Genomic DNA, 23,321 nt, shown 5'->3' on the forward strand with positions numbered 1-23,321 from the left:
TCAGGATCTTTGTTGTTTGCAGTTTAACTTGATTTATAAGCGGGTATACACGGTAAAGTTTCCTGAGGCATAAAACTCGAAAACGTACGTATACACATGGCATATTATGTAAAGAATTGGAATCTGATGAAGCTTTCTTATCATATGTGCTCTTGGATTTTTACTGTACTTAAGTGTGCTTAGCATCACCCATGTTACTGTAATTCCTCATTCCATTAGTCATGGTTTGTATAATCTTGGAATATCCCTGAATTTGTGACCTTGAATTTAAAAACATTGGTTTTATCCCTTAAAAATCTTTGAATTTGTTGAAAAATCCTTAAATTTTCCTCCATTATATTAGGAGAGAATAAAGCTAAAACCAAATAAACTATATTACTTTTTAAATTCATTTTTTATTTACTTATTCTCCAAAAAGAACAAATAAATATAATCAGGTTGATCAAATAACACAACAGAGGTAGTTACCAGTTGGGAGTAGCATGCTTATGCTGTAGTGGCATGCTAATTAGGTATGTTATTTTTTTTGTTTTTTACTTCTCTGGAAGTTTATGCAGTGATAAACATAATAAATATGGAGACAGTTCAATTTCCTTAAAAAAATACTTAACGTTTAGAAATCCATGAAAAACAGTTGTCTGAGGCTATATGACTATGGTAGTATTTTCATTTGAGGTTTCTCTGAGGCTATATGACAATGGTAGTATTTTCATTTGAGGTTTCTCTGAGGCTATATGACAATGGTAGCATTTTCATTTGAGGTTTCATATCAGAGTAGTGTCAGAGCTGTCAAGGATCCTTAATTGTCAGAGATGAGATCATTTCCAGGAGGAAGCATCTTCCAGGTTGGTGACCTGGGGGAGAGGCAGAATAGAGGTTAACATGACTCCCAAAAAACGTGACATCACGGTCATTCTGTTTTTAGGAATCTCATTGTACAAGTGTGGAAATTTACCACAGAGAGTTAAGAAATCATAAAAATCATTAGTTAAAAATACATGACAGACATTATTTTCAAAGAATGAGTCAGAAAATTCAGGATGTGCTTTAGAGAGTAATTTCTTTACAAAATGTTTGAAACTTGGCAGTTACATAGTGATTATATAATGGTGAATTAGACATATGAAACTACATGGTAAAACTTGAATTCTTGAGACGCCACACCTTTTGCCAGCAACATTTCTCCCAGGACAATAGAGGTCATCACATACAATAAAATTCATCCTTGCCTCAAGAATCTTGACATATCTAAGGTGGTCTTCCAGAATGATGGTGTTTCTGTTGGTCTTCTATGAATAATTGAGTGATTGTAATTTTTTGTTTTTTTGTTTTTGCACAGAAGGTGACTCCTGATCACTGTCCATGATTCTGTTCAAGCTGTTCTTTGACTGTGGATGAGCCCATCGTCATGAATTCAAGGGAGGCAACTTGAATTTTTCCCAGGGATTTTTTTTATTATTGTAACCATGGCAGTAGCTAGAAATCCTGACCTTGATAGAATATACCTCCAAACCATTGCAGCACAACAGGCAGATGTAAGTACAGCTTATTGAGGTTTGACAGGATAGTCCATTATCAAGCAGGACTACTGTTTTTAATTTTTTGTACGTACTTACTACTCTGGATCAAAACATTTTTACCCGTGTAAAATGCTTGCAGATTCAGTGATGAGACTTAATTCAAGAGAACCATTTTTAAAGGTATAGTTTCTTTCATTTGTCATATGTCATTTTCATCTTTTAATCGATGTCAATCTTGCATTTTCTCACAAAATCCTGATAATGTGAATAATAACAATTTAGAGCAAATTTTGACAAATAAGGAATAAATATTTATTTTTTAACTTGTCAGTTTCATTTTAATCGTAATATTTGTATACATCTGGGATTCACTGTCTTATTGTTCTAACCTAGCCTGGGAAAGTTTTTGAGCTTGCTTACTGAACAATTGGCTTATCAGAGGTTGTTTTGATGCATGTTGCTGAATTTAAGGTGAATAGGCATTAACTGTTGATAATTTTTTCTCTAATGATTAACCACTAGAGAGGATTTCATTTAAAGCATAATTAATGTACTGAAAATATAGGACAAGCAGTGTTTATGGTCTGTTTTTTACATGATAATTATATTAATGACTGATACTTACTGCTTGGAAAAAAGTTACATTGGATAAAAATAAGTGTTCTCAGTCTTAAAAGATGTGTCAAATATTTTGATGCATGTCACTGATTTCAAGGTGACTAGTTGATAATTGTTAAGTAATGGATGAAAAAAGTATTCACAAATTCTTGGATTGTGAGTATAAATAAATCATTGCAAACCAGCTCTAACAGGATTCTTTGATTCAAATCAGAAGATTTAAAGCACTCCCAATACATAATTAAGAAAATGTTCTAAGGAGTCATTTTTAAAGAAAAATAAACAGTATGATGCTGTGAAATGAATAAAAAAGTTCCAGTCACTGTAGAATAATGAGTATCCCTGGACAGAATATTTGTACTGGTTGTTTAATTTTTCATAAACATTTCTCTCTCTCTCTAAATATAGCTATTTCCAATCCTTTTCAATGTATCCATTTACCTGGCCATATACATGTACATTTTTTTTCTCTTCTAACTATATTTTGGCATTCTAAAACCTTTCTCATCTACATATCTGTCAATATATATTATTTACATATATATTTTTTTAATGGTTTTAATTATCAGCATATCGTTTTAAGGTGTCAACCAAGATGAAAAGAAATCAAAAGTTTAAGTAAATATAACATGATTTCCTTAAAATATCCCATGTTTTTAAGATCTTTTATTTTTTTATACTCATTGTGGGCTGTTTTGTTCCTGGTCAGCTTGTAAGTCTCGGGTACAAGTCATGCTAGACATGAATGCCTTCATTACACAACTATTTCAGAAATTGGTGTCATTTGTAACCATTAGATTACCAGTGCCTTTAAATGGCAATGTTTTCATTATCACTTTATTTCATTACTCATACATCCATGATCCATGAAAGGCCATTTTATACATGCCCTGAAACATACATACCGGTACATAAAATCAATGTTAAAGTGTGTGCACATTGTTGGAAGAATCAACTTAAAGGTGTGACACATTTGAAACTGGATTGATTTTTGCATGTTGTGATGTCACAATGAAATCAGTGTGTATTAAAATCAGTTCATTCTACATTTTATTTTGTATGATTAGACTTGATCCTCTTTTCTTGACCCAGTTTTGTACAGGGCTACTATTGTAATAGTCCATTTTCATCTTCAAGTTTTTTTTATGACAGTTAAGGTGCAGAACATTAATCAATCAGGATTAAATAGAGTTTGTTTTTATATTAGTTTTAACTTCTAGAACAAAAACATTGATGTAGCAACCACCCAAACTACCCCTGCAGCAGCAGGGGGCCCCAATTTCCCATCCAGCAATGATTTTCATTGGAAGGCACTCAAGAGTAAGTTTTGCAGGTGGAGTGGGGTGGGAGACAGAATTTCTTGTAATGCCACTAAACAGCAAGTACATGTAATATTTAATTTAACATGAGTAAATGAACCAAAATACACTTTAGCAAACTGTATAGACCCAGATTTGCCTGTGTATTATGCAACATCAGATCTGGATCAATGCAGTTTGTAGTTGGACCTGACTCATAACAAATACATATGTTTTTTTTCCCTTCTCTTCATTGTTCTGGTGACTTCATGGCTTTAAGCAGTCACCTATGTAAACTGTATTCATAGCTTTACACAGCCATGTACGTAAACTGTATTCATAGCTTTACACGGCCATCTATATAAACTGCATTCTTAGCTTTTCAAAGCTGCCTATGTAAACTGTATTCTGCATATGTTTCTCCAACAACAGGCAAATGTTGCCAATGTTGCCAACCTGAGCTAATAAAAGGAGGCTAATAGTAATTGTATTGCTTAACAGCACATCATCACAATACTGGCTATTCAGTACTAAATAAAGTAAAATTCTAAAAGTGTAAATATAAATAATTGCAAAAAAAACTTGGTGAAGATAAAGCCCAAAAAGAAATGTAAATGTCATGACTTAGTTCAGAGGTGAAGATTTTATAATTTTGTAAAATTTTCTAAAATTAAAGATAATGTGTTAAACCCTTAAAATATGTTGTCATGCTTTGTTGTATATCTTGCTCTATCAAAATGTTGAAGATCTTTGCTTGTGATAGATCAGCATAAAGTTTTTTTTATTGATCTCACATAAAAAACTTTTGGCTCAGAGAGTTAAAGTCAGCATGTTTGCAAGTAGACCCTGGTAGGCTATGCACACTTGTTAAGGTTCACCCGTTAAGAGGTTTTCATGAGTAGGTTGTATCTGATATGTAATTGGCACAGTACTACATCATCTCTAGGCATTAGAAAACATGAACAAGGCTTGATAGAGCCCACACTGAAGACCAAAAGTCAATGAAAAAGAACTGAATTCAGGTGTGGCATGGAAACAAATGAGAAAGATGTCATTGCCGGTGAAAAGAAGGTTGAATATATAGCAGTTATCAACCAGAATTAGGTTCAGTACTATTTGTAAAGCAAAACACTGGCTTGCCATTCATTCTGGATCCAAAATAAGGATTGCTGTCTTTTTGACCAATTTCAGTAAATGAATGTTGCAAATGTTAAATAAATAATTATGTTTTAAATTTGTTTACTTCATTAAATCCTTGACACAATTTCTTGTTTCAGTAATGTAGACTTTTACTTAGTGAAAGCAATATATAAGTTTATATAGATGAAGCAAGACAAAGAGTTTGCAATTTAGGATGTTGCTTTGTAGTATAGATTGGATTACCTACTTTGGAACAAATGAGGTCTCTTTTAACAGCACCTGCACAGAAGTTTCTTAAATTTAGACTGAGAAAGAGTCTAAAGTTATTGAATATGATGTAAAGCTGAAATGCATATTTAAATACAATTGACTGTACAGAGAGAGAGAGAGAGAGAGAGAGACTTCTTAATAATATATTACAGAGTTGCTGAGAGGACACCCAACCCAGAAAGTTGCCCATAAAATTTGTGACCAGAAGGCATTAAGTAATCTAGAGGTGCTGAACTTGCAGGCTTCATTTTGAATTCCTGAGAGGGAGATGATTTGAGTGACAAGTCGGAATGGTTGTTGAGTAGAAATTTTAAGATAGCTGTGAATGACTGGCTTTTGTAAATTCACATGTGATCAGATCTCTTATCATAGTTGTAGTGGTACAAGAATCAGTCACTCATAGGTTTTCAACAATGATGATTGACTTGAACAAAGGAAGAATAATATTATAAGGTGAAATGATATGGGGGTGTGGAGTCCTGGTGTTCATGATGTTGAAGTAAGTCAGTGGAGTTATATTTCCTTAAAGTTATAACCATGTGGAATAATGCCAAGTGCAGTGGGCACAAAACATGAATAAAACACAGAAAGTACAGTCTTGAAGAAATAAATGACTAGGTAGAAAAACTGACATCATCAGGGGTCAAGCTAGACTTGAATTTTGGGGAGAAGTGACTTCTCTTTTTGGACTGAATAGGAAGAAGTGAGAGATGAACAAGGGGAAGTGAGAGCAGAGTGAGAAACAATACTATATAGAGCACAGTGAGAACTTTCTGAGGGCTGCCATCCACTTGTGGCTCCTTGAAACCAGCCATGCAGTGGTCATCCTGATCACCCTCAGGGCCCATCGACTAGATATTTTAAAGCTGTACAGCTGGAGTCAAAGCAACAACCCCAATTCAGAGTTTTTCTTGGCAGGTGGGTCATAGAATGGTGCACCACAAAGACCCATAGAAGAAGTTTGCAGTCCCTTCCAGCTTTCTTAAGGACAAGGGTAGACAGTTCTATGAAAACACTTCCTCAGGGCCCATTGGCTAAAATTTTAAAGCTGCACATCCTGAGTCAAAGCAATGACCCCAATTCAGAGCTCTTCTCAGAAAGGTGGGCCCTAGAAGGGTGCTCCACAAAGTCCCTGGGAAGAAGTTTGCAATCCCTTCCACCTTTCCTAATAACATGGGTAGACAGTCTGAGAGACTCACTCCCTCTCTTGTAGAGCATACCTCTTCCTTCAGTTAGTGCCAGACTAAACCTCATTTGACATGCTTGGTCAGTGTCATTTCTATCATAAGAGATTTGTAAGGTTTCAGTTCCAGTATCTCCCTTCTCCAGTAAAGTCCCCCATTTGCTTCTGCCAGTTAAATCTAGTGCACTTGAGGGAAGATTTTCATTCCCTTCTTCGAAAGGATGCAGTAGAGAGGGTGTTAAAAGACCACTCTCTGACCTTCTATTTCCAGAATTTCCTGATCTGCAATAAAGGGAGAAAGTCTCATTTAGTTATCAAACTTTTCTCCCTAAACAGATTTCTGCTGGAGGAACCATTCAAGATGGAGACCACATCTTCAGTCAGGAATGTCATAAGACCTGGCAATTTGGCAGTCTCCGTCACTTCACATACCTTTCTTTTTCTCACAAAGGAAGTACCACCAGTTTTGCTTGGATGGGGAGCTCATCCAATTTCAAACTTTGCTGTTCAACCTAGCCTTCACACCCAGAATTTTTACCAGGGTCTTGGGGGTCTAGAATCCTTCCAACTAGATCTGTCTTACTGTTGGTCAGTAGTGATCAGGCTAGGTCTTCTACCAGACTTGGAGAAATCAGAGCTCAATTCCATCTCAAGATTTTGTATATGTGGGAATAAATTTCCTCACAAACAGGGCTAGTCTGTGTTCCTCTTGACAGAGTAGACTTGTGTCTCTGTTGGAAAAGTTGAGAGTAAAAACCATGTTGCCAGCTCATCTTTTTTCTACTCCTACTGGGGACCTTGAACTCTGCAGTGCACCAGGTTCCCTTAGGCAGAATGCACTTCTGTCCTCCCCCGTTTTTTCTTTTAGCTGCTTGGAAACAGCACAGGTGTCCCATGAATGCTTTGATTTCTCTGGGGCAGGATGTCCACCATCATCTGATTAGGTGGGTAAATCAGGACCTGATTGTGGCCAGAGTCTTGATGTACCCCAGCCACCCCTACCTGTTAGCAACGCATCAGGTTCAGGGTGGTGCATTCATCAGGATTCATTCTCTCAGGAAGAATCTACTATCCACATCAAGAATTTGGAAATGAGGGGAGTGTTTTAGGCCTTCAGGGGTGTGTATACCAAATAAGAGGTTTCTTAGGCCTTCAGGGGTGTGTATACCAAATAAGAGGTTTCTTAGGCCTTCAGGGGTGTGTATACCAAATAAGAGGTTTCTTAGGCCTTCAGGGGTGTGTATACCAAATAAGAGGTTTCTGCATGATGACCTCCTCTGACAACATGTCAGTGGTAGCTTATCTCAGGAGACCAAAAGGTACACATGCACTTTCTCTCTGCATGGAGGTTTGGAACCTCCTTCACTGGGCAACTTCAGAAGGAATCTTCCTCTGAGTTTGCAACAAAAAATTGGTGGATGGAATGTAAAGTAATGGGAAGATAGTCTTACGGAATGGTTGCATGGCTAGCCTGTAGCAGACTCCTTGTTCCATCTGTGAGGAATTCCCTTTGTGGATGTGTTTGCCACAAAGCTGAACAATAAGCTCTCCTTCTATGTTTTTACATTCCTCAACCAGAGGGCCAGGGCAGTGGATGCCTTCAGCCTGAAGTGGGATCATCTGTTTCCTTATACTTTCCCCCCCACCATTCAGCATGATACTGCTGGTCCTGCACAACATCAGGTACTACATGATTCAGCTCCTTCTGATTACCTCTCTGTGGTCCCAGTGATTGTGGTTCATTGATCTTCTCAATTACAGTTTCTCCGTCTTCATGCATGGCTCATCGCAAATGATCTTGAGGTAAAGAAAAGTTGTCAAATGCACCATTAAGTCCAGGAGAAGATCAGCACCTAAGGTGTTTGATGCTAAAAAAGAGAATCTTTTGTGATTTGGATAATACAAAACACTTTTCATGATAGCCATCTTGAAAAAATCTTAGAGTTACTGCTCCTGAATGGAGAGTAATATCAACATCAAGTTTTCACTACAACGACACCTATGTGATGTCCAATGGCAGCCATCTCAAACTCTTCAGATCACTACTCTTAAATAGATTGTCATATCAAAATCTTACGATTTCTCTTTAGTCCTAAATGTAAAGAGTGCTGATCTGGAGTCAAGTATGGCTGCCACAGCATGAATCAACAGTCCGTCATCCAGTGTCCAAAGTTTGTTATCGCTGTTTCTCATAAACCACTTGGAGAATTGCCATGAAACCTTACACAAACATGCATTCCATGGTCTAGTTGGTCCTAGATGAAAATGGAGTTGCTCGCATGTCCAATATGGTTAATACAGTATGGCTGCATCTTGAAAATCATGTAATGGCTGCTAATCTAGAATGGATGATCATATCACTGTGGTTTTTACTAAAAGACTTCTTTTGATATCTAGTTGGCCCTAAATGAAAATGGTGCTGATTGGGATTCAACATGGCCACCATGGCAGCCATCTTTTCAATCTTTTTATTGCAACATCTTCTGAGCAGAAAGTGATATTGAGATACGATTGTTGCAAGAAGACTTCTTGTGTTTTAATGAACTTGGTGCCAATGTGAAGTCCAATATGGCCATCACACAGTGACCATCTTAATAATCATGTTATTACCACTCTTCCTGAATAGATGGTTGTATCAACATGAGGTTTTCACTGAAAGATTTGTTATGATATTCACTTGGTCCTGAATGAAAATGGTGTCAATCGGTCAAATATGGCTGCCACAGTGGCCATCTAGAAAATCTTTCTACTGCTACTCCTCCTAACAGAAAGCCATATTGACATGGGTTTTTCAGCAAAAGTCTTTATGATGTCAGTTTGGTCCAAGATGAAAATGATGCTGATCTGGTGGCTGAATATGACTGCCATGGTGGCCAGCTTGAAAATCATGTTTTTACTACTTCTCCTGAATGAATGGTCATATCATCTTGGGATTTTCAGTAAAAGACTTGTTATAATGTTTTGCTGATTTTAATTAAAATAGTGCTGATTTGATTTCCAATGTGTGGCCATCCTAAAAATCATGATTTCGCTTCTCTTCTTAATGACAAAGTCATTTTGACATAGGTGTTTTCTTGAAAAAACTTGTTATGGTTTTTACTTGGTCCTAAATGAAAATAACTAACTGCCAATATGGCCACCATTGTGGCTATCTGGAAAATATTGTTATCTGTACTTCCAAATTGATGGCTATATCAGCATGGTGTTTTCACCCATAGATTTCTTATTATGCCTTGTAGGTCCTATTTGAAAATGGTGCCAGTCATTCATCCAATATGGCTACCATGATGGCTGCTGTCATGAAAATCTTGTAGTCACTACTCCTCCTGAATGGATGATCATTATGACATGGGGGTTCTAACAAAAAGACTCTGAAGGATACCTACTTTTCCCTATATGTTAAGTGGTACCAATCAGACATCCTGTCTGGCCACCACAAAAAGCTGATTTGAAAATCTTGTTATCACTGAAGAGTATACGTGTTGGTTTCAAGGAGGAAGTGGTCTTATCTTGAATTCCTGGAAATTCTTTTGACTCCGTAGAGCATCAGTCCCATCAAGTGACTCTTTTTAAAGGAAGAAAGGCAAGAAAATCTGTATCCACTGAGTAAAATGTCTCAAACCACGAAGTATGATAAAGAGTTATGTGGGAATTTATAAATTTTCTGCCAATCATATTGCAAGTTATCAAATTATGACATATCCTTTTAAGCCTGATGAGAGATTTAGAGACATAAAGTCATTGTGGGAAATATTTGAAAGAGAAAAGAAAAAGAAGAATATAGGTAAGTAAGTTGTTTTCCTTCATGCGGGGTCTGAACATTTTATTTGAACAATATTCATTTTAACCTTTGCTCTAATGATTGGTAATGGAGAAATGCCATATGTACCTGCCTATATGTCGAGTCTAATTGTAAACTGCACAGATCCAGATCTGCTGTTGTATAATGTGCAGTTATCAGTAGAACAAACAACATAGATCCTGACCTGCCAGCACATGATGTATTGACATATCAGGGTCAGTGTTGCATGAAGTTGGATTTGACTTATGGTTAGAAGTGCAAATATCAGGTAGAACATGGTGAAAGATTATGTTTGGAGTGTTGTTGTTGTTGTTGTGGGGTTTAATGCCATTTTTGAGCACACGATAGGCTATACATGGCTGCCAGTATTAATGGTGAAGGGAGAACCCAGGAAAACCCCGGAAAGAACCACCGACCCACAAAAAGCTACTGGCAGGCTTTCTCACATACCCACATTGGCCGAATCTGATACTCGGACCCACGCAGACAGAGGTGAGATGGCAGTGATCCGTAACAGAGAGCGCTTTAGACCACTTGGCCACTCAGGAACCCTGTTTTGGAGCATAGGGGTGACATTTTAAAGGAAGGTAGCCATTTACTATATTGAAAAACATCAGTTCATTTTCAGAGAGTTATTGTTCATAATATTGCCAAAGAATAAATATGTTATTCATATATATTCTTTGTAATTTAAATTGTGTATTGTTTAGAAAATACCACCCACCCACCCCACACACACACCTTAGATTGCCTCAAGAAATAAAGAGGAAAACAGAGCTGTCACCATCTTTGTGGCTGGCAGTAGAATGAAGAAAGTAATATATATGGCTATACTAACTTCATAGCCTTATTTTAAATAAAATATCTAATTGAAATATCTCTTGGAAACATAACTAAATATTCAATACAATAAAATTACTTGTCTGGGAGGGGGGGTTGGGTTGGACTAGTGGGCAGGGAGTGACAAGGCACTTGGTATATAGAGAACAAAGTTATTGACACATATATTAGAAAAAAGGAAAAAGGACCAATAAAAATCAGACCCAATGAACTAAATGGATAATCATTTAAAGTCTTATTCACTCAAATATATGAGAGCAACATGTAAAGTTTGCTTGACACTGATGTATTGTGTGCTTGTTCTCAAAATGCTGCTGAGGATGTTGTAAGATTGTCAGAAAGGGACTATTTACTTAGTACAATATAACTTTCATGTGTTGATGTGCCCTTAAACACAATTTGAAAAATTTGCATTCTCAAAATCAAGGGATAAAAGCTAAACAATTGTAACAGTTTTTGCATCTCATTTCAGTGAATGTAGAAGCAAGCATGTCACCCTTTGCTTGTAATGATGTGGGAAAAAATCTCAGCAAACAATGCCAGTGATTGAATTAGCCACTATGGTTTTAATGATGTAGTAAAGTTCCAAGCTAGAATCTCAACAATTAATGCGATTGATAAAATTAGCCTATAGTTTGTAATGCATCTTCGCTTGCCAAGGTTTTGATATTTTAACCCCATCTACACTTTGGCAGATCAAGCCGATATTTCTGTGCTTCATGTCTGTGAATTTTGGTGGATGCAGTGCATCCAATCAAATTTACGTTGTTCAAATTTGAACACTGTTCCTACATGATCAAGACAAGGGAGCACACAACTTGTTTGTACAAATACCTTTCACTCAAATACACCTGTAATGGCTTCTCTCTGTTACATAGGCATGCTTTCATTGTTAAACTTACAAAGTTTCCTTTTGAAGTCACTGCCTGTACCATTTTCGGCTGATGGTCAATGCACCGCTGTTACACACTGTTAGTTTGTTGGCATCAGATATGAAGGGAGGCATTTCCTGTAATTCAATAGATGTTGCTAGGACAAAGCACTAAAATATGTTTGATCCACCAAAATGTAGATAGGTTAAACATATTGGAACTTTGGCTAGCAAAGCTATTTGTAATGATATGGCAAAGTTCCAAGCTAGAATCTCAACAGTCAGTTCCATTGATAGAATTAGCCAGTATAGTTTGTAATAATGTGGTAGAGTTCAAAGCTGAAATCTCAGCAATGGATGCCAGTGATTGAATTAGCCAGTATGGTTTCATAGTCATTAGGGCATTATTATAAAACAGGCAATAGATTTCTAAATCAATCAGCAGCACTTTTGACATACACATTACCATACACAGAGGTGGTTGGCATAAAGCTGCTCCATCCAACATGAGGTATAACGGTACCAATTGCGCAAGTCCAGGTGGGCGGAGCTTAAGGTGTATGGAACATTGTATTCAGAATTAAAGAACAAAACTAGCTGTGATTGGTGCATTATGTAAGACTTGTACTTTCTGTTTGGCTTAAAAAAAAGTTGAGCCTCTTGGCAACATGTGAGTTTGTGTTAATTTCTATCTAGATCATATTTTGTATTTTTTATGATTTTTTTAAAATATGGTACACATGACTGAAAATGTGCTTGTTGTGACTAGATAACTCTTACCCCTGTCTAGTTCCAGTAGAGTTATCTCTCTTAAATGCAATGGAGTACCTGGTTATGTCATTGTCAAATTGACAATCTAGCATTGTTCTATATGACAGCGTGTGACATGCATGCCCAAGTAGGACAGAAAGTATATTTATTTCACAAAACATTAGCATTGAGGTATATGGAAAAACAATTGGTACCGTGATACCTAAAGGAAAGAATAGCCTCACAGTGTTTCCATAGAAACGCATACATGTGGGCGGCATTTATGAACTATACTAGTTTGATGTAGGAAAACAAATGTATGCTGAACACTTTTGGTCAAATATTGAAAGTTCTTTAAGAATAAAATGTATGAAATCTTTAGAAAATAGCACAAGATGGCTTTGGATGGGGACTTTTGATAACTATAGCTATGATAGATATAGACTTGTGTTACCTGATGCCTTTATGTATGTGCTGTTACCTCCTAGATTGGAATGCATGCAACAAAATAAGTTATGTAAACATAATATAGTTGATTTTGGCCAAATATTGGCTATTGTACCTGCAAAAGATGAAAAATCATGTGTACAAAAACAACTATCTTGTTCTTGTAAGGCATGCCATAAACCAGGATAGTGAACATTCTAAGTACACTTGTAGATAGATCACTTGTACCATGTGGGATGTTCTGGCATGAGTAATTTTTAGGTAATTTATTAAGGATTTGGTATTCCTTCCCATTTTGATTTGAATTGTCCTGCTCTAATTGTCCCTTTTTTTTTTTACACTCTCCTGCTTTGAAATTGTTCATGTAGTTAGTTCAGTTCTCTTGCATTCCCTTTTGTTGAAGTAGCAGTGAATACCAAAAAACAAGAACAGTTTCATTAAGTCAGCATTTCCCATTGGCACTTGTATAAGCCGAATTATAATCTACTATTGACTTTCAATTAATCCTATTTCTTTCTGTCAAGCTGCTCCTGTGGAATTTCCATGTTTGGTCCAACATTACAGAATGATAACCATTTTAGTCACACAGTGCGTATTCATTCCATTCAAATCCACACTGTTCTTGAAACTTTGCATCCCATCGCAAGAATCCAAATTGGCATGAGATGATATCTGCATGGTTATGGAAGGCTGCACTCTACATGCCGGCATTGTAGAAAATATGAACTATGTGATATGAAAGAGCTGCGTCATCTTAGAAATTAAAATTACATGACTCTTGAGGTCTCCACTAAACATAAGAGTCTAAATGTTAGGTTCTCACTTTGTCAGTAATGTATTTTGAGATAATTTAATTGCAATGAAGTTAATACAGGTTGTTGATGAACTCATCTATATTACATGGATAATGTATTCAAGGTTACCACACCTTATGTATATCATTCAGTTATCTCCCTTACACCAGTCATAACATTTCAAGGAAATAAAATCTCACATTTTCAGTGACTGATTATGAAAATAAAGAGAAGATTTGTGAAGTATTATATTAGCCCTCAATCTTGATGCAAATGTAAGTAGAAGCAATTTGATAATTTCTCACAGTAAAGTTTACAAGTTTAAAAACTGATAAGGTATGTTCTGCTTGGCTCTGAGATAAGTTTCTCTCTATCTTATGACAATTATTATTAAATTCTTATGTAGAAGAAATATACTTTATATGTATCTATATTATCTAAATTATTCACCCTTTTATATTAGATGGAAATGAACACAACTTCACTTGAAATTTGGGTCCTGTAAGGGATGTTATAGCACAGTTGCCTTTGGGCTGTCCTTGGACCTGTTGGGCCCTGCCCCATATATTTGTCCAAGGTAAGGTCATCAAACTTTCACTTCTCATTTTTCGCATTGCTGATTTTGCCACCTTTAATTCCTTTATCATAAGCTACCTCTCCCTTTTAGATAAACACTTTCCTCCTGTTTTTAACTCCATTTGATGTGCTATACTTAGTGTTTATATTTGGCATTTTTCTGTATTTTATTCCCCTAATTTCACCCCCCAATCCAACATAACCACTTAGAAGCTGCGATTTACTATATTTGGTGACTGACTGGCTTATTGAAACAATTTTATTCACATTACAAAGGAGGAAAGCTTACTATTTGTGTTACAAAGAGGATGGGTAGGTGGACCTTTGTGTGAGGACTGGTGGTTAGTGACCTCTTGTATCTGTAGATAGTGTAAAGTGGTCAAAGCTTATACTTTATAATAAGATTGGGTCATGTCCACCTGTCTCTGATGTTAAGTTCTGCACCTACCAAACAAATATAAATTCCTTTCTTTTAGGTGAATTGTACATTTTGAAGTAGGACAGGTGCATACTATTTGGTACATTGACCTTTGACCTAGTTATTACATAATATGATATAATGTGATTTATCCCATATCACCTATGTGAAGTTCAATAATTGCTGATATGAATAAGATATAACTCATAGTTGAAAGAATTCATTTTATTTCAAAAGATGATTTTGATGGTGAAGCAAAAGTATGAAAACAATAGTTCAAACAGCTCAATGACATTTCTATACACATTCATATAAGACATAGGTTAGTACCTCATCAAATTGTTTTTCACAAGTGAGACTAAGTATATTTGTTACTTATACAGTCCCGAACTATTTCACAGATTATTGGAAAAATTAAGGTTTGCTATAGGTATAACGGTACCAATTGCGCAAGTCCAGGTGGGCGGAGCTTAAGGTGTATGGAACATTGTATTCAGAATTAAAGAACAAAACTAGCTGTGATTGGTGCATTATGTAAGACTTGTACTTTCTGTTTGGCTTAAAAAAAAGTTGAGCCTCTTGGCAACATGTGAGTTTGTGTTAATTTCTATCTAGATCATATTTTGTATTTTTTATGATTTTTTTAAAATATGGTACACATGACTGAAAATGTGCTTGTTGTGACTAGATAACTCTTACCCCTGTCTAGTTCCAGTAGAGTTATCTCTCTTAAATGCAATGGAGTACCTGGTTATGTCATTGTCAAATTGACAATCTAGCATTGTTCTATATGACAGCGTGTGACATGCATGCCCAAGTAGGACAGAAAGTATATTTATTTCACAAAACATTAGCATTGAGGTATATGGAAAAACAATTGGTACCGTGATACCATGAGGAAAATTGATACAAGGTCATTTAAGATCTAGATTACTACTTGATTGATGGATCCCACACTCCTTGAATTTTTGGACTTGGAACCTTCAATAAATGTACATTCATTTTGTTCCTGTATGAAGACAGTTGGTTGTATTTAGATAGCTGAATAATTTGCCCTTAAACATAATTTTGTTTGTTTTATCTAAAATCTGATAATATTTGTGGTAGATACCTATGTATTCATATATATATTATGCATCCACCCGAAAACATCATAGACCCAGATGAGCTCGATCTAGCAATGCATAATGTGCCAGGAAATCAAGTTCAACACTTAGGCTTAAAACTGTAGATAGATGAAGAGCAAAGACTTCTGTCTGACTGTCCAGTATGCAAGGACTGATCCAGGTCTATCCTTTTGCCTTGAAATTATTGGTTGGACAAACAGTATAGACCCATATCTGACTGACCAGTATGCAAGGACTGATCCAAGTCTATCCTTTTGTCTTGAAATATTGGTTGGACAAACAGTATATACCCATATCTGACAGTCCATTATGCAGGGACTGATCCAGGTCTATCGTTTTGTCTTGAAATTATTGGTTGGACAAACAGCATAGACCCATATCTGACTGTGCAGTATGCAAGGACTGATCCAAGTCTATCCTTTTGCCTTGAAATTATTGGTTGGACAAACAGCATATACCCATGTCTGACTGCAATATGAAGGGACTGATCCATCCTATAATTTTGCCTTGAAACCATAGGACAAATAGCGTAGACCTATATCTGATTACAGTATACAAGGACTGATCCAAGCCTATAGTTTTGCCTTGAAACCATAGGACAAACAGCATAGACCCATATCTGACTATGCAGTATGCGAGGACTGATCCAAGTCTATAAAAATGCCTTGAAATCATAAGTGGGACAAGCAGCATAGACCCATATCTGACAGTGCATGTATGCATGAACAGATCTAAGTTTATACTTTCTTCTTCAATCATGGCTAGAACAAAGAGCATTGACCCGTATCTCACAGGTAGGACAAACAGCATAGACCCATATCTCACAGGACAAGCAGCATAGACCCATATCTCACAGGACAAACAGCATAGACCCATATCTCACAGGTAGGGCAAACAGCATAGACCCATATCTGACAGGTAGACAAACAGCATTGACTCATATTTGACTGGCAGACAAACAGCATTTACTCATATCTGACATGTAGGACAAACATCATAGACTCATATCTGACTGGTAGGACAAACAGCATAGACTCATCTGACAGGTATGACCAACAGCATTGACTCATATCTGACATATAGGACAAATAGCATAGACTCATCTGACAGGTAGACAGACAGCATAGACTCATATCTGACTGGTAAGACAAACAGCATCGACCCATATCTGACAGGTGGAACCAACAAGATAGACCCATATCTGATGGGTAGGACCAACAGCATAGACCCACATCTGAAAGGTAGAACCAACAAGATAAACCCATATCTGATGGGTAGGACAAACACCATAGACCCATATCTGACAGTGCATATTATTTATGAACCACTATAGTAAATTACAGATGTTTACTTGTAAACTGTTTTAGTATATATGATTTTTATGTAGCTAAGAGTCACAGCAATACAGAGTAACTGAAACAATTATAGGTGAGAAAATAGTTTGAGATGCTTAATTGTATTGTTTTTTAAAACTGGGTTAAATTTAGACTTCATACTACTGCATAACAATATTCACATAGGATTCCTGTCATATCTGGTATAAGATCTAAGAATTTAAGGAAATATGTATTGGCTTTTCTTGTCCCAAAAGTTTTAGTATTTCTTTTATATTTTAATTTTGAAGACTTTTTTGTATTTCTTTTGTATTTTATTTTTGAAGACTTTATATTTCTTTTATATTTTACTGTTATAGACTTTTTTGTATTTGATATGAAAATTTAGAATTTCACAGCTTGAAAATGTTTAACTGATGGACTAGGCCATATTTGCCTAATAACCTGCCATCTTACTCATTGAAAACATTTACTGCATAATGGTTAGTTGACATACGAGTACTTTAAATTTGTTTTTTACTTCATCGTTGTCATATGCCATGACCATAAACTGATCTATTTTGACAGTGATTTATTTAATATTTGAGGATTCTTATCGACACAGGTTTGTTGTCTATTTTGAGATGTTTGATGATAAGAATGTTCGCCTATCGAAGTAAAATCAAGAGAAAAAATATCCAGGTGTTTTGTAAATACACTAATTGGAAGGAATCAGTTCAGATCAAATTAATTTTAAACAGACATACAGTAAAATGTTACAGTAAATAAATAAATTAGTATTAACCCTTTCATTTGTACTCTTAAAGTAGATAAAAATGTTTTAGCTATACATAAAGTACATGTAAAAATTGTTACCTATAACTAACTTGTAATGACAAAATGCTGTAAAGATGTATAATATAGTTATCAATTAGTTTGAATTCCATTATGGACTTACCATATAGACATACAAGTCAGGTCCAACTGCAAACTACACTGATCCAGATCTGCCATCACATTGAGCACTGGCAGATCTGGGTCTGTGCTGTTTGTAAGGAATAATCATTAAATGAAAAATATAGACTATAATATTCTGGTGCATTATATGATGGCAGATCTAGGTCTGTACTGGACCTGATTTTTAAGCTTGTAATTTATTAAATTGCTGCTTTTATTTCCAAATGCCCAAGTAATACTGTGATCTCAAAACCATGATGGAACATGTGTCATTTTATATCATTAGTTAACCCGGGTTTAGAAGTTAGATCTGTTGTAATATCTTTTTTTATTTATAATGTTCTCTATTATCTGTGCAAAGGCAACACAATTTTGACTTCAATCATCATTCCATGATGGGGCCCTGAGTGGCTGAGTGGTCTAAAGTGCTTTCTGTTACGGATCACTGCCATCTCACCTCTGTCTGCGTGGGTTCGAGTCTCTGATTCGGCTAATGTGGGTATGTGAGAAAGCTTGCCATTAGCTTCTCGTGGGTCGGTGTTTCTTTTCGGAGTTTTCCCGGGTTCTTCCTCCATCATTAATACTGGCTGCCATGTTTAGCCTATCGTGTGCTGAAAAATGGCATTAAATCCTACAACAACAACAGCATTCCATGACATCATTTTCAGGAGTTATTCCCCATGATTGCATGTCCACCTGACTATGCTGATAAGACCTTGAGTGAATTTGATTTCTAGCATGTATAAAACTATTTACAGAAGTTATGGCACCTGATAATCCATCCTCCAGACTTCAGTTCCTGCAGTTTAATTTTTACCAAGGTCTGTTAAATTGCAATCAGATTTGGCATGGTTGAGAAGGATTTCCATCATACCATATCATCATTTGGAAGAGTTATAGCCCCTTTTCCCTAACTTGGTGGTTTTGATGGTCCTAACACAAGTTCTTCTCTTTAAGGCTAAGCAGATTGTATCACCGTATATACTCACTTATAAGATGAGTCAGACTGCAAACTGCACAGATCCAGATCTGCCATTGCATTATGCACCAGCAGATCTGATTCTCAGCAGTATTTTTAGGAGTAATCAGTAGAATTAACAACATAGACCCTGATCTGCTGGTGCATTATGTTATGGCAGAGTTGGATCTTTGTTGCTTGCAGTTTGACTTGACTTCTAACAAAGTATGTACAGTAAGCAGAGCTCTTTGCCGTGCACCAGTTGCTGATAGTTCTAGTGCCACTAGTAATAATATAAAACTATTAAGTTAGATGTGAATGTCTGGAAAATGTTTATTTTATTTATACTTGAGTTCTTTCATATGGGAAGCAATTACAGAGCCAGAATTTGATCTCTTAGAGCATTGAATTTCTCTCTGTTGTACTTTGAAACCTCATTTTGCACAGAATCAATAAGTTATTTACACGAGTTAATTTACTGTCGAACCCATGCACAAATGAAGTGTTTTTAATTATTTCTGACCTTTAAATCAGACTTCTAGCACTCGTAAGTGTTGACAGGTCTTGATTTGAAGTTATTAGTCAAGTTTAATATTTATAATTCTTGACTTCATCACTTTTATTATCAGAATAGAACTGGAATTTGAAACCTGCTCAGTATGGAATTTATAATTTGTCTTGCTTTTCTTTAGTTACCCGATACTACAAGAGTTCCCAAGAAGACTGCCAATTTAATTTTCGTATAAAGACTAGAATTTCTACAGCAGCAGTCTGCACACTCCAATGTGTTTCAAGTATTTTTGGAAAATTTTTGAAACCAACCAACCATCATGTTAAAAAAAAAACAACCAGGGCTAATATTAATAAGCTTATGCAGTCTAAGTGAAAATCACTATAAAAATGTATTGCCCACAATTATTTTTAATGAGGTCGGTTCAGAATAGACAAATGTAGATGATAAAGTTAGGGAAAGTCTATGATGATTACCATATATATTCACCTATAAGATGAACCCAACTACAGAGAACATAGACCATGTTCTGTTATCACATAATGTGCCAACATATCAGGGTCTATAATGTTTGTTCTACTTATTACACCCAAGAAACTGAATAGACCCAGATCTGCCAGCATACTATGCGATGGCAGGTTTGGAGATGTGTATTTTGCAGCTGGGTTCATCTGATAAGTGAGCATATATGGTATGTAGTGTTTTGAAAAGTTCACAATTCCATGTAAAGGAAGGAGCCCTATTGCAAAGCAGTACAGTTAAATATCTCAGATTTACTGAGGGCATTTTTTTGTTTTGTTCCCAAAGAAACAGTTCAAAACGTAGACAATTGTAAGATGTTAAGTTGAGGAGATATTAAGCTGATAAAGTCTGTAGCAATTCAAAGGTTTTATCGATTCAAAAATAATTTTTGGCAGGTTTGTAGTAACATTTATGTCAATTGCCATCTTCAAAATAGTCATTTCCTGACCAGGAAAATTCAGCAAATGGATTATTAAGTTTTCCCATACACATTCAGAGTCTAATTGTGTCAATTATTGGATTTACAGCACTATTCTTGAGGTACGGATTGAAGAGAATGGAATTTTGCACTCGAATTATCATAGTATTGCCTTAAGTCCAGTGGGTTACATCTTTCTATTATTGATTGAGGCATTTATTCATGGTATTACTGTAGATGACATTATTTGGGACACTTAGCAAATTCTTAGCATAAAAGTACTTTACATGTTGTTGTTGTGGGGTTTAATGCCATATTTCAGCAACCGATAGGCTATGCATGGTGGCCAGTATTAATGGTGGAGGAAGAACCTGGGAAAACCCCGGGAAGAACCACCGACCCACGAGAAGCTACTAGCAAGCTTTCTCACATACCCACGTTAGCCGAATCCTGGACTCGAACCCACGCAGACAGAGATGAGATGACAGTGATCGTTAACGGAGAGTGCTTTAGACCACTCGGCCACTCAGGGCCCTGTACTTTAAATGATTAAAAGCAAATTTATGTCACTGCATTATATAAATATTGTAATAATCAATCTTATCCAGTATTATTAACAGGTGGTAGCCACTGCCTGTCACAAACAACATTTAGCTACTTAGTTCAAAGGTCAAGGTCATAGATACAGTATTTATTTTTACCTTTGAGTATTTTTCTCTGCTCAGTACCCTGATTAATAATGATAGTTTTGGAAGATTTTTATGTAAGACTATAACTTGTTCTGCTATGTACCACTCTCAAAAGGTTGTTTAGAGGTAAAGGTCACAGCTAATTGATGTAAAGATTTATTTTACCTACTTCATGCCCACCCTATAAGTTCATAAAGGATGCTAATAGCACATATGTGTATCATCACAAGTGCGTGGTCTACCATGAGGGTTTAAAACATTATTATACTTTAGTTTTTTTAATCATTTGTCAGATCTCTATTAGATCATCATATACCATGATCTTTGTAGTTTCTGTAAACTTGTTTAAAATTTAAGTTTGATCTTTATTTATTTCATATAATTTGTTTAACAAATTCTAACAACATTTAATATATACAACTTGATGACTCTTCATTGCCATGCAGATACTGTAGAATATTTTAATATATGCCCCTTACTGGAATCTTAACAGCCAATATGATACGTGAGTGTAGTAGTCTTTGAGTTGAGTCAGAGAAAACCACTACTCTTGGTGCCATAATCCTTATTACCCTTACACAGAGGAACCCAAAATTGTATAGATCCATTAAACCAGTCTGCTGCCACTGGAAAATTCAGGTCCCACAGGGAATAATTTGTTTTAGACACAGCTTTTTTATATTGAAAACTGCTAAAAGGATTTATGCTTACTTTTGAAATATCGACCAGTCTGATTAAAATCAGATTGAAATATGAATATGAAAAGTTGTGGTTATTAATCACTATCAACTTAGCACTGAGTAGGTTGCTGTAATCTTGGTAATTACAAAGAACAAACAACATCAGCCTTGATCTACAGATGCATTATGCTATGGCAGATCTGGAGCTTTGTTGTTTGCAGTTTGCCTGACATATAAGTGAACATATATGGCAAGTAAATTAATTTGTTAGTAACCAGTAAAAACTTCTTGCTCTGGACAGAAAAAAAAAGAGTAGGGAGTGTATACTAACCAACAGAAATATATTCTGTTTCATCTTTAGGTCTGTTTCATCTTTAGGTCAATGTAGACTTTATGGAATAATCATTTAGTTTTTAACACAGTTGCAGACAGAAGTTTTAGGTCATTTTTATTAATCATCAACATACATCTGTACTTCTACTCTTTATAAAAACCTTTAAAGAATACATAAATAAAGAATACTTTTACCTATAAAAAAGCCACATGATACTGGGTGGTTCATGGCTAGGTACCAATAAACATTTTGTACTGGGGTATACTGCAGTATTTCTGAACACACATCTGCAGTAATATTTGGGACAAACAGTCTAATGATTTAATGTTCTGGGACAGGGGCCTAACATGGGACAAATAGTTTAATGATTTAATGTTCTGGGACAGGGGCCTAACATGGGGCAAACAGTCTAATAATTTAATGTTCTGGGACAGGGGCCTAATGCTTGCAAACTATTTTGTCCATTATATTGTTTGGAAATTTTTAAAAATTATCTTGAGATAAAATAAAATATCTTGGCTCAAAAGAAAATCACAGCCCCAGTCCCCTGAAAATTAAATGGCCAGGACCTCATGGTAGGTTAACAATTAATCTTTGTACATGTTATTTGTTGAATAAGTTGTAATCTTAAAACTCTAACTAAGGTGAAGTGATTAAGCTTACACCCCATGAAAGACAAAATATTCAAGACAAAACAATGTTTGTGTTTCTGGACACAGGCTCTTTTTTCCCTCAAGGTTTAAAAAAACATTGTTGTGTAAATTTTTGAAATTGATTTGTGCATCAAATTGAGTCGGTTTAGTCCAGTACTTGAAGTATTTAGTACAAAATATATACTAATCATTATAATATAAATAATGTTAAAAAAAACTACTTACTTTCATACCCTAATTTTAAAACCAGTGCTGTAGAAAGCACTGTTCTTTTTTGGCCTTTGATTGTGTGTTGATAAAAAAAAAGGAATCAATTGACGCTGAAGCCTTCAATTTACTAGCTACAATATTGATATAATAGACAGGGAATGCCCAGTCAAGATATTTATCAGAGAAGGCCAATTAACATAAAACACATACTCAGGAAAGAAGAAAATATTTAGTTGACTTGTGAAATTGCTTAAAATGCAAAGAGAAAACAACTGCTCTCCTGAAAATCTTAGGATGATTTACCACTTTGCTTTAGCAAAATGTGATACAGAACTGTTTTGCAGATGATGCAACAATCTATATGTATGCCAAGTTATTGATGTGATTAAGGTACCTTGCAATCTGTATGCATGCCAAGTTAT

General features: G+C 35.7%; 1 protein-coding gene across 1 annotated transcript in view; it reads left to right on the forward strand.

Annotated features, from left to right (window-relative positions):
• The first annotated feature begins 1,230 nt into the window (after nucleotides 1-1,230).
• The window catches only part of LOC149802938 (rhomboid-related protein 3-like), a 72,165-nt gene continuing 50,074 nt past the window's right edge, over nucleotides 1,231-23,321 (forward strand). Inside the window, exon 1 of the mRNA XM_089952452.1 lies at nucleotides 1,231-1,535. Within this exon, the coding sequence (XP_089808578.1) occupies nucleotides 1,467-1,535 (69 nt within the window). The 5' untranslated portion in view covers nucleotides 1,231-1,466. The remainder of the gene's footprint in view (nucleotides 1,536-23,321) is intronic.

Source organism: Sinohyriopsis cumingii, chromosome 3 (genome assembly GCF_028554795.1).
Source record: "Sinohyriopsis cumingii isolate HCF-2022 chromosome 3, ASM2855479v2, whole genome shotgun sequence".
Classification (NCBI taxonomy): domain Eukaryota; kingdom Metazoa; phylum Mollusca; class Bivalvia; order Unionida; family Unionidae; genus Sinohyriopsis; species Sinohyriopsis cumingii.